The sequence below is a fragment of the Oxyura jamaicensis genome, chromosome 5, assembly GCF_011077185.1.
Source record: "Oxyura jamaicensis isolate SHBP4307 breed ruddy duck chromosome 5, BPBGC_Ojam_1.0, whole genome shotgun sequence".
NCBI classification, from domain to species: domain Eukaryota; kingdom Metazoa; phylum Chordata; class Aves; order Anseriformes; family Anatidae; genus Oxyura; species Oxyura jamaicensis.
Genome location: NC_048897.1, coordinates 59,684,915 through 59,698,075, shown reverse-complemented (window position 1 = coordinate 59,698,075; position 13,161 = coordinate 59,684,915). Strand labels below are relative to the sequence as shown.

The 13,161-nt window shown below is 37.9% G+C and overlaps 1 protein-coding gene across 14 annotated transcripts in view; it reads right to left on the bottom strand.

Annotated features, from left to right (window-relative positions):
• Window positions 1-13,161, bottom strand: part of SOX6 (SRY-box transcription factor 6) — a 383,784-nt gene that overhangs the window by 205,608 nt on the left and 165,015 nt on the right. For all 14 annotated transcript variants that reach the window (XM_035328701.1, XM_035328699.1, XM_035328705.1 and 11 more), the window contains one exon: window positions 11,964-12,174. In XM_035328701.1, coding sequence (XP_035184592.1) covers window positions 11,964-12,174 — 211 coding nt within the window. The remainder of the gene's footprint in view (window positions 1-11,963; window positions 12,175-13,161) is intronic.

Here is a 13,161-nt window from a genome sequence, read left to right as displayed (position 1 = left end):
CATTACCTATTCAAACAGAAGTGACAGGCCACTGCACTACTCTTTGGCTCTAGTCTCACGCAGTGGGAGCTATGCTGGAGACAGAGCCACTGATTAAATATATCACTTTTTCAAGACAAGCAGGTTGTCTGAATCAAAGTTGGACAGAATAGACTCAACATTATTAAAAGAGGATATAAAACCGGAGCTGAGTGATGTTAGGCCAGTTTGTACAGCCTCAGGGATTCACAGACTGACAAGGGGAATAAGGAACAGCAGAACTTATAAAGCAGGGTCAGAAATTAGCTGTGACATCTTGGCCATTTTCCCATCACTTCAGGGCCACTGTGTTTCAAGTCCTGTAGTCTCTTCTTGGCCTTTTTTTTCACGTTTTGGAGGGGGAGGGGGAGACAAAACCATCAACTACAGAAAGTTGCCAATTGTGGTTTGACTATAAAAAAATAAAATATTAGCCATGCTTCACCACCTAACGTACAGTCTTTGCTAATTAGATTGGGCCTTTTTCCTTGCATTCTCATCAGCCAAATTATTGTCAGCGAATACTTTGTTGATACAGCACTAGATACTCTTGCTAAAAGGAATAACTGAAATCTGGGGGAAATGACTGAATGGAGATGCTTATTACGTGGCCTTATTGGTTCATTAACGAACTGGTTTGATTTTTGAGGTTATATGGCTGGCCGCTGTCTGTTGTGTTATCAGATACACAGGCACTGAAAGGCAACAGACACGACACGCTGCCTACTCATTCAGTGTATCTGTTGTTCACAGGAACAACACAGCAGCAACAGATAGACTGAAACGCGGAGGAACCCATGCTCCAGCTACATTTTTAACTCCTTGCATAACTGAAGATATAATAAAACCCATTAATAAAGCTGCAACCACCACATTTAAACAGCTAAAAACACAAACAGTCCTCAGAAGCAAAGGAAGCTTATTTTAATTAGTAATGCATGCACATGCCAGATCTATAAACTTACTTCAGGGCTACTCAAAGTTCTGTTGAAAATAATACAATTATGATGCAAGATCTAGACAGATTTTTTTCAGAAAAAAAAATCCTACTCCTGCCGTATTTCCACTGAAATTAATAGAGTCACCTTAGGAATAAAAGTGGTTCAATATTTGTTTTTCACTATGGCAAGTTCTTCTGACATTTTAACAAACCTCTGACCAACGTGTTAGTTTTTCTTTCACTGTAAATATTTAAAAGTAATCTGCTTGTTCCATATTTAAGATACGATAAGGAGCGCTAAAACCTATGCAGAGAACCAGAGCTGTTTTAAACATCAAAAACGCAGGTAAATTGGAAGAGAGAGCAGAAAGAGCAGAACCCTGTCTGCATGCATAGCCCCTAGCACATACAACATCATTACAAATGCAAGCAGAATTCAGTCTTAAGGTGTTAGACTAACAAGAAATTCACTGCAGGGCTCTCCAATTTTTTGATGCCCTTGCAGGCTCTCCATACTGGCGTGTTCAGAGTTCCTCCAGATGGGGGAAAGAGCTTGCTTGCTTCAACATTCTCAAACAAATAAAAGACAGAAGAGCATTCAAGATGGTTTTTTTTCTTAGGTTCAGTGAAGATCATGATTCACTCCAGAGGGTGATGTCACATCAGTTCGCTAAGAAATGTGAGCAGGCAGCAGTGCGTTTTCGCTTCACGCCAAAATATGGCAAACGGTTATGTAAAGCATTAAGTAAAACAGTGAATAAAAAGGAAGATGAAAATAAACAGGCATTCATAAATAGGGCACTGTGCCCAGGAACTCTGGGCACCTATGTAAGTAAAGCTAAAAATATATTATGATTAATAAAAGAAAACAGCTATTAGACACATTCCAAAATGCTACGCTGTAGAACAAGACATTTTGGCATGGCTTTACTGACTGGCAGCCCACGTTAAAGGAGGACCCGAGACTGCAACAGAATGGGTGCTGCTAGTCGGGACAGAGCAATGCTAACAGGAGCTATCTGCGGGTGTTTACACGGGACTTGTCCTCACAACTGTGTTTAGAAGGGCTACTGTACCCTTTTTTCATGAATCTCACAATCCGAACTCTAGCAACACAAGCACGTCTTTGTGTTATTGAAGACATTCCAAAGGAGAAGAATTTTGACACGTGTAACTATTAACTCTTGCTTTAGTTTGGAGATCAACATGCCAATGAGCAAATAGGGAAGATGCCTAAATATAAATGGGGATTAAAAGGATTCATCACAATCCAAAATACACTTATGAATCATAGAAACATGTAGCTCAGAACACAGAATTATGTTTTGTTCCTGATTTTTACTTGCTCTCGTCAGCTACAGACTGGGAACTGAGAGCACCCGTGCAGGGCCAGAATTTGAATTACATGCGCAAGTCTCACTAAGCCACAGCTTGGGCCTGCCACTTCTGAAGCTCAGGTAAAACCCCTCCTGCCTTTTAAGGAATCAGTCGTACAATGCAGAACTGCAGAACCTTAAAATAAACCTCATTTGAGGCTACACCCGGAGTGCTGCATCCAACTCTGGGCTCCCCAGTACAACGCGTACTGGAGAGAGTGCTGCAAAGGGCCACAAAGAGTGCAAGTGATCAGAGCATCCCTTATACGAGGAGAAACTGGACGAGCTGTGAGTGTTTAGCCAGGAAAAGAGCAGGCTCTGGGGGATCTTACCAATGTCCATGAATGCCTGATGGCAGGAGTAAAGAAGATGGACCCACACTCTTCTCAGCGGTGCCCGGTAAGAGGACAAGAGACAATGGGCTTGAACAGAAATACAGGATATTCCTTTTAAACATAAGAAAAACCTTCCTTACTGCAAGAGCAATCAAACATTGAACAGGTTGCCAGGGAGGCCATGGTATTTCCATCCATGGAGATACTCCAAAGCTCATGGGATGTGGCCCCGAGCAACCTGCAGTAGCCGATGCTGCTCTGAGTGGGGACTGGACCCACCTTCCTTCCCCAGCTGTCCTCTGGTTCTCCTGCTCTGGGAAACAACAGCGAACTGGGTGCAGGAACATGCATACATTGCCACTGAAGTGATCACAAGAGGGAACTTCCACGGATTGGCCAACATACTTCAGAAAAGAAAGCTGCTTTTCATGACAGCATCCTAAATTTTACTATGCTGATCTGAGCAGTTCTTACAAAGTTCTGACATTTACTCTTTTTACAAAAAATGTTAAATTCAAAATCTAATTTCCTCCCTCACATTATAAAACACTCTAGATCTCTGTTTTCATAAGTTCCAATTTTTCCCATTCGAAATTTCAGGGAAAATAAAGGCATCTAAAAATACTGAAATGGTATAAAGTATTATTTTAAGTGGACCAAAAAAAAAAAGCTTTTTTTTTCCTTTTCTCCTAACACTTACTTCCATTTAGTATTACACAGAAGTAACACTGACGTTGACTGGATTTAGTCTCCTTAACATAACATTTGTTTGAGGTTAATTAGCATGGCTAAAGGATAATCTTAGGAACTGTTCGTTGTTTCCACTGGAGGCAGGTTTCCCTCATGGAAGTGGCATCTTGCAGTTGCAGACTAAGGCTCGGAGATGAGAGTGGGTACGCTCTCCGGTAGATGAACAAGACAGTCTGAACATGCATCTGTCTTGTGCAGACAGGTAGCAAGTGCCTCTGTCTCTCTTATGGCAACCAAATAAAGTTGTCAAAATTATTTTTAAGTAATGATAAGGTATCTAAACCAAATACGGTATAGGAAAATAAAAAATATATCAGCATTTAAAATATATATGCTGCTGAGCATTTTTACTGTCATTTCTTTAAGAAAAGCAGATCTAATTAGCTGTATCTCTAAAGTGCATACCTAGCATTTTTATTATGTATTATAACATTTTGCTTAGAGTTGACATTTTTATTCTGACAAGCACTGTCTGGAGAGCTCTCAATAAATAATACATTTACACTTTTCAGTAAATAAGCACTGGACACAAATCGTTATCCTTACTTACAGCTGCCCCTCTCTAATAGTGCTTTTACAAGTAAGGTGACTATTCAGTCTAATGCAATACTCTCAGTGCTGGCAAGAAATTTTCATTCATTACCCCAGTCACAAGCACTTAAAGCACTTTTAGACCCGGCTGCAAAACAGCAGGAATGGCAAAGTAAATAAGGCTAACTAAAACTAAAGTTCATCACCAAAGAAATCTGAGGTCATTCACCCTCCAGAACTTGAAAAGACAATGACATACAAGATCAGCCGTATCCGAGTCCTACCTTTTCCTCATTTTTTTTTGTTATGTCTACCTTGGCAACATAAGGAAGGGCAGAATTGCCATCTATTCCCTACTGTTAATCTGATGACTAGAAAAAGTAGTTCAATCCCTATATTAAAGCATGATCTGATCATAACGCCTGTGTCACAGTATGTCAGAAACCAATGAAGTCTGAATTTATTTATCCACCGCCAAGATCATGCAACTGAAGCAACTTTTAACTTTTTACAGCTATTTAATCGCTTGCATTCTTCATCACAGAGCCCAATGTTATTTGTACCCATTCATATTGGACTTGCCTTTCTTATGGTCCAAGGGAAAAAGTTGTCTCTTAGCTATGTGTCTTTATAATGTCTCCATGATTCTCATAACATACAAAGAGTGTAAAGATAGCAGAACTTACACCACATCTTAAAAGGAGACAAAAGGGTAGATAAGCATACTGTAGAAAGTTATATAAAATGTAAACAAGGAGACAACTTATCACACTGGAAGAAAAATTAATTAAATCGTGTCCAGGATTGCCAGGTACAGTGGGATTAAAGAAAAAGATGAGATGAGTCCTGCAGGACATTGGAAAATACAATCACTGGGGAGAAACTGGTCGTAATGGCCAGAAGATGCTGGCATTCAGAAGATCCCAGGCTGTTTCAGTTTAATCTGCCCCTGTCTACAAGACTAGCTTGTAACTCAAGTTCAGGGACAATGAGGAAATGCTGAAAGTCCATTTGTACTGATGACAATAATTTTACACATATCAGATACTCAGGGCAGAAAAAAGACATTTCCCCAATGAAATGGGAACATCTAAAAATGGCGATAGAAAACATGCCCAAAAATACTTTAGAGAGTTAGAAGTTAGCTAAAAGGGATGTCCCATCTTCAAAATTGGATTTCAGACCCTCCCCACGTTATGATTCAAGCTATGATCAGTTCTGGGAATTAGCAAAAGCAACAGTTTTGTAGAGGCGCAGAGGTACAAATCTTCAACAAGCAAACAACCTGTACCAGGAAACAGAACTTCCATGAAAGTAGAATCTTAACAAAATGCCATAGATCTTACATATAGATACTGCCTGACAGCAACCAAGGTTTGTTTTTGCCTGACAGGTCCACATGCTGCTATCTCCATTCAACTTCTAGCAGATCTTGTTCTGAAAAATGCTACCATCACTCTCACCATGTTTTTGTTAATGACCCTGAATTAGGACTACAAACTGAAGGGACATGAAAACTGTAACAGCTTTTAGCAAACAAGGTGGTCTCCATCAACTACTGATTTACTCATACAGATCTCATTCTTCATATTACTGAGCAGCACTGAGCAGGACTATATTGTAGACAGCCAGATAATAAAAGTGAAGGTAGAAGGATGACAACATGTACCAATTTCTTAAATAAAATCTGTGATATAACATTTAATCATGCAGCAGTACTCTGAAAGACTTGAAGGATATCAGACAGGACATAATCAAAAATGCATCTATTCTCACATACCTAGAAGGATAAATAAAAATATGAGACAAATTATTAATGACCAGATAGTGTGAGATTACACAACCTGGATCTGCCTTTGGAAGAAAAAGTGACCTAAACATATATTGGGTTATAAATGTCATTAAAGCAAGTTCCTTGAAGTTATTTCTGCTTCAAACAAGAATGAATTTTTGATTGAAAAAGCAAGCAACTCAGATAGAAAGGAAGTAGGCTGCATCATCTTTTAGTTACCAGGGAACTAACCTTAGAAACCACTTTCTTTGCAGTAATGTTCCTAAATTACTTTAACCTATTAAGGCATTGAAATTAGCAGCACATTTCAATAAATGAACTACTAGAAATTTTAAAGCCATAAAGCTTCCCTAAATATTACATGAACAAAGGAATATATTTTTTTCTAAAACAGAAACATAAATTGTGTGAAAAAGGAGTGACAAGTGTGATTTTACAAACATCGCTGAATGAGAAGAGAGAGAGGGAGTTGCATCTAATTATATGGTAGAGAGGTAAGCAAAAGCAGCCGTTTAGGAAAATGTGCCGCATCTCTCTCCTCTAACCCAATCTGACTCATCCATTCATTGCATGGACTTTGGGGCAGGGACCTTTTGGAAGCATGTTTGGAGCTTAACAGAATTCCTGGGCCCCAGTCAGGGCCTGGATGCAGCTACACACAGCTTCTGACAAAAAAAATCACGTTAAGCGGTATGCATTGCATTTCTCTCTATACATAACCAATTGCAAAGTTGCTAACCAAATATGATTTTTAAGAATTAAAGAAGAAAAAAGAAGCATAATGAGCCTGGTACCAAGAAGATATGGCAGGGTTTTCCAAAGGAGATGAAAGGACTTTGAAGAAGGTGTATTTTTTTTCACATCTAAAGGGTTTGTTTCTAGCTGAGAGGAATCCCTCTTGCCACTTCACAGTATTTCAGTATTTCATAGGTATTACAAAAAATAGAACAGTAATAGTTATTTATCACCAAAAAATAGAGCATACACACACACACACACACAACGATTTATTTGAATAATCCTAATACAAAATCCCAGGAACACTTTTAAAACCCTGAAAGAAAGAAACAAAAAATATCTCTAGGCACCAAGAGAACCGGATAATAAAGACAGGTTTATAAATGCCAGGCACATTAGGACAGCCATGGACTATGCCTTCTTCAGTGTGGATGTAGGTCACACCTCAAGACAGATCATTTGAATTAAATCAACAGAACTTCTGAAAAACATTTACAAATATTCATGGACCACAATAGCTCACTTCTAGACCTGATCCACAGAAGAGAACTCCTGACACATAAAGCCCTCAAAGATTATATGCTTCAAAGTATACAAGAAAACGAGAGTACATGCCTGAGCTCAGTCTGTTCTCAGCTAGGGGAGGCTTAAAACAAAAAATACAAAATTGAAACTCTTCATTCAGTTAATATGATAGAGCACACACAGGTTCTGATCAAAAATAAAAAACCTGTAGAAAATGAGAGCCCAAATGGTTTATTGACATCCAGTTATAAAACACGGTATGTGATAGGGTTGTTTTTTATTTCTCGGTGAAGTCAACAGGAAATGTGTACATATTTGTGCATGCAAAACCCGAGCATACTGTCCTTGCTGACATGACAAAGATTTTGGGGGGAAATGTTAATCTCGTGTAAGTCAATATAAAAGAAACCCTTCAATTATTATTAACGAATGAAGCTCAAAGGAGGAAAAAAAAAAAAAAGCAAAGGAAAACAGAAAAAAAAATGAAACCACTGCTACAGAGTACTGTAGCAAGGTTTTCCCTACTGCATATAAAATGAATATTACATATGAATCCTTAATTTTTAATTTAGCCATCTTCAGACGTATTATGTATCTGTGTGAGTTACATATTTCCATCCATGGAGAGACAGTACAAACAGGTGCACGACACAGAATAGATGGGAATTTATGAATATACTGCTCTTTATATAGATGTTCATTATTCCAACATGCATACGTAAATATCTTTGATCTCTCTGAATGTTCAACTATGGTCTTCAAGGAGGAAACAAGAATGGGAAGCCGTTTATAAAAAGCTTGTGCTAGAATTCTGAGCTGAGCTTGGTTGAAAAATGATACTGTATACATTGCACAGAATCAAGGTCAAAAGTGAATTAGGAATCCAGGCCCTGAGTAATGAGGGCTTAGCACTTAGCAGAAATGACATGCCCAGTTTCCAGCCCAGAAGTGCCAGCTGACCTGCCAACCTAGCATTCCCAATCTGAAAGGGGGAAATCTGCTCTCCTAGCTACAGACGAGATATGTACTACTAATTATTGCTCGTAGAGGCTTATGATGAAGTACAGTGAGACAGTTGTCTGGAAGCCAATTCTTAGTCTAGAGTCCAGGCAGCCTGGCAATGTAAATCTGTCACGCAAAAGTAATTTAAGCAATATTCTGAAAGAAACTTCTTTCACTGAAGGTGGGTAAAAAGGGAGAGCAGCAGTCTGACCATACTATCTCACACACGCTCTTCATTTGAATCTGTAAAGATTTTACTGGAGGATACTTCCAAGGAAAAAGACCAGCAGAACAATCATTCTTCTTACAGAAAAACTCAGAAGAGAAATATATTGAAGTTATCCAAGAGGCTTTAGAGCCTAGTGTTGTTGATTAAATTAGACACCTGTTCGTTTCTGACCTCTTCTATCTTACGAGAACACATGTCAGCAAAGTCTTCACATACTCAAATTAACCCTAAATATTTGTAGCATTTTTTTTTCTTATGGTTAGAATTTTCTCATCAATTTTCTCATTTCCAAATCATTACAAATTAGGATATGGGAATGTTTTAATGTACAAAGCATGAAAATACTGGACTGTGAAGTCAAAAAACATTGTTTATCCTGTGATATAATTAGTTTTCGTTCAAACTACAAATAACACTGGAAACTGACCTAACATATATTCAACCCTGTATGAGGCGCTCATGTGCACAAGACATGACACTGGCTGAAGCACTATTATTAAAGAGAGATTAAAACAGCTGTACATTATGCTGAAGCACTCACTCTTTCCTTTACAAACAGACGGTCCTGGATTACAAGCAGCACTTGACCATTTAAATCACTACAACAACCAGATTTAACCAGCTGGGCCATATTCTCTTAGGCAATGCCTGCTGACCTCCTCAGACACAGCTGCTCAGATGAAATTCTCATTAGACAACTTATTTTCAGAAGCTAAAGGACCCTGATTAAATATATCTTTTTAGACACAATGAAGTATGTATTTCTTTTTCCAATATTACAAGCTACAGCAGAGACCACAAGCAGAATATACAAGCATAAGAGATACCTAGCACTTGAAGGTGTACTGCAAAATATTTATGTATTTGACACCAGTGATTCATATTACTCAAATTCAGATACTATAGATGGACTAGAAAGTTCCAAAAATTACTGTGAAAGAGACTTGTTACCGTCCTTGCATAGCGGTTAGAGCAGATGACTGGAATTCTTGACTTCTTTATTCCACTTCTAACTGTACAATTAACTTAACATACGACCTCATGTTAGCCCATTTCCCACAGCTACATCGATACTCATGGAGCTCCTCCCTGTAAAATGCTAACACAAACTAGTCATTTATTCGAAGGAGTGATACAGGATTTCAAGCCCCACAAAATTTCCGCGGTATTATGCAGCAGGAATAGATATTTGTTCCCCACTACATTCATTAAATCAATTATATTATGTTATCTACTTGCTCTAAAAATCATCAGGTGTTTTTCAATTTGGGTAAGCAATTTTGTGGCAGATGAAGACACCATGTCATTTAGAGAAGAGAACCCCAAATGAACCCATTTTAAATGATAGGTGTTGAAGAGCATCATATATGATATATGTGCAATTAGGCTATTAATTAGCTAGTTTAAAATAGACTGTTAGATGGCAAAAACATATTCATAAGCTCAGACCTCATTTCTCCAACTGACTCAGTGCAGAGTCAGTTGCAGCACCCAGTCACAACAAAGATTAGAATCTTAGAATAGGAATTATTTTTAAAATGTTATTTTATGCAAATCAAACAAGTATGGAGAGCTTGCTTCTTTTTAATTCAAAGAAACTTCCAAATACTGAAATAGGTACTCAAATCTGTGACAAGAATTTTGGTATTTCTATCTACACAAAACTTTAAAACCACTGTATTGCCTGAGCATAAAATTCTGAAGAATTTCCAATCTTTGTATTATTGTTTTTCCACGTTAACTTATATAGTACCAGTCAGATTTTAAATAATTATCTGGAGCGATGCAGGGTTGTTTTCTACCGAAAATACTTGACAGATTTAAAAGAATTTAACACGTAGACACCATCAATTACCTTTGAACTTACAGAGAAAATTTAGAATAGTTTTCCAGTATATAGTGGCCCAAAAGAGGCAGGACTATTTTATAGATCAGAAATGACCTTTATGTCACAGCTGGTGAGAATATACAGCATGGAAGGCTTAGACTCAGTGAGAGGGACCTCTTTGCTGTGCACATACCTCTCTTAAATCAGCTAGCGTGTACTAATACTAAGGAAGTGCAGAAACCTCTCAACGAAAATAAGCTACAAAATGCTTGAATCCTTACTATGATACTCCGTTTAAACCTTTTGATGCACATTTTTATTAGCACACCATTCAGTACACCCCTGGAGAAGTTTTAGCAGTGGTGTCACTATAATCAACAGCAACTTGTATACACCCGCAGCAAAGTATGAGCCAAGACCTTTGATTAGCATGGAGTGTTGAACGACTGTTACTGACTGTAAAAAACAACTTTGCCAAAGTAACATTTAAAATAGTTTTCCCAGTCTAACCACCAAATCTAAGAAAGCAATTTTTAAAAGAGTGATCTTTACAGCTGAAAACAGACAGATGGTAGTAAAGAATCTGGGACGTTCTCTCTTTAGAGATGTTTCACCAGCTTCAGAAAGGACACCTATAGAACACATTTATCTATGTGCTGGCATTTAACAATTGTGCCAAGAAATTTGAAAGCATACTTCCATCCCTACATGATTTCATTCCATATTTAAACATATTATTGTTTCAGTATCAAGTAGTGAAATCTACTTCACCAAGTGAAGCCAACGGATCCTAACATGCACCATTTGAAGGCTGTGACCAGATCATGAAGCTGAAGATGGCTGAGATCATACTGAACTCATTCGTATTTCAAAGAAAAAAAAAAAAAAAAGAGAGATCACACAGTGCCAGTGCCTTGTGGATCTATTACACTACTAATATTCCTCCTGGGATATTTCTAATGCCACAAACAACACTAGCAAAATAACAAAATCCCCACAGATGCCTTCGTATCTGTATATCTATTTCCGAGCCTTTTGCTCCCACACCTTCCCTGGTTCGAACTCATGTATGAACTCACAGACCATAAGATATTGTTGCAGAAGCAAGTAAGACTTCATTCTACTTGACATGGTGAGAGAATTTCATGTTGGGCCCTGACCTTGTGCACATACATGCTGATGAACTCATTCTCCAGTTTGGTTTAGTATCCACCAAGAAAAACATCTTAGCAAAGTTGATGAGAATATCGGAATAAGGACTGAATATATAAACTGCCTTACAGCTCCAAGGTTTGTCCTCATTTTTATCTCTCTCTTTTAACAGATGTAACAATATCTGAGCAGACTGTAAAAAAGAAAAAATAAAAATAAAAAGATTTATCCATCTGCAGATCTAGTTATATAGGTCAGAACTAGGTACACTTCACACTTAAATCTGTTTCCCATTCTCCTGGCCACAGATACTGGGTCATTCAGGTGATAAAAGATGAGAATTTCTAAGGCACAATAAAACAGTTCATGTTTTATTCATTCCTATTGTTTAAAATAAACATTTGTCTTTGGAAGAAAAAGAACAAATACCTCTGAAAAACACCCCTCACAACTCTACAACCAGTTAAGAATTCATCATAACCTCTCAAGTAAGTGTTTTCATCTAAACCAACATTCTTGCTTCTACTTACAGACAACCAACACAATTTAGAAAGTTTTATAAAACAGACATATTTGTCTAAAATCCCTAATGGATCTCAAACTACCATTGCCATGGTAACCTGTGAATAACTTTATCCTAGTCTTTGCCAATTATGCAGTTTTCTGGCTCTTGATACCCAACACATTCCTTATGCCATAAAATTTGTAGGGGGTGGGGAAACTGCATCAGTCTTATCCAACACATACCCTCTTGCTCAGTCCTGGTCATTTCTTCTAGTTTCTTCTGCTTCAGTGTGTCCACCACATCTGCAAGGCTTCCTTTGCGGCGCTCTGGTGTTCCAAAATTAACACTGGTCATTAGCTCACTGCGGTCACGACTTCCTTCTTCGGGCTTGTGTGGTGAGGTAGAGGTATTTCGGAAGGAATATAGGGAACATAACTTATTACTCTCTGATTCCTGCAAAGAAACAACATAATGTGAAAACATAAGCTACTCTCTTACATCAGAAGGATCTTAAACAGGTTGCAGTTGAAAGCAGTATTTATTAGTTTGTCACACTAACGATGCTACATGTGTCCTCCATTTTCTAAAACATGCATTATAGTCTTGGTGCCTGACAGGAATCTCTTTTTCCTTAAGGCCAGTCCTCTCCAGGCTTCTGCCTATTGTATTTCATACCTGAGATACTCATCAAGGATTTTGTTTGTCAGAAACAAGCCACTTCAACATTTTTTCAATGAATGTGTTCACATTTCGCAGTTTTCTTTAGTGTCTTAAGTAAGGGCATTACAGAAAGCACTGCGAGAGGAAACACAGGCAAGGACAAATAATTTTTGGATGGATCCTAAGCTAACAGAAAACAACAAAATTTAAAAATTCAAGAAGAGTTAGGAAATGACTGAAAAGCAGGGAAAATCACTTGAATATACTTAACAGTTAAACAAGGCTGGTGGTACATGTCCATCTGTGCTCATTTACTGCTCTTTAGATCATATACGCTTCTTAAAGAATGAAGGTTATATTGGTTCTAATATACAAAATTAGATGTTATTTTCCAGACTAATATGGACAAGAATGAAAAAACCAGATGAGTTTGTGACAGAATAAGTCATGTATGCTGTAGCAGGACTACATGCATCAGAAAATGTATTTTATGGCCAAAAATAGAAGGAAGTTACAAAGCCAAAAAAGAGAAAGAAAACAGGTTCACCTCCCTTTACAATAGATAACATAGTATTTGAGCTATAAACTAAACAGAAAAGCTATAAACTAAACCAGTAATGCCCAAGTCTTGTCAGTTTTGCAATATCACCAAACAGTTGAGCCCTACGTGAACTTCTTATCCTCCCAACCACAGGCATTTGCTGCATCTCTGCTTCCACTCTTTCAGCTAAAAAAAACACAAGTTCTTCAATTTGCCCTTAAAAACTCAACCACAGGAAT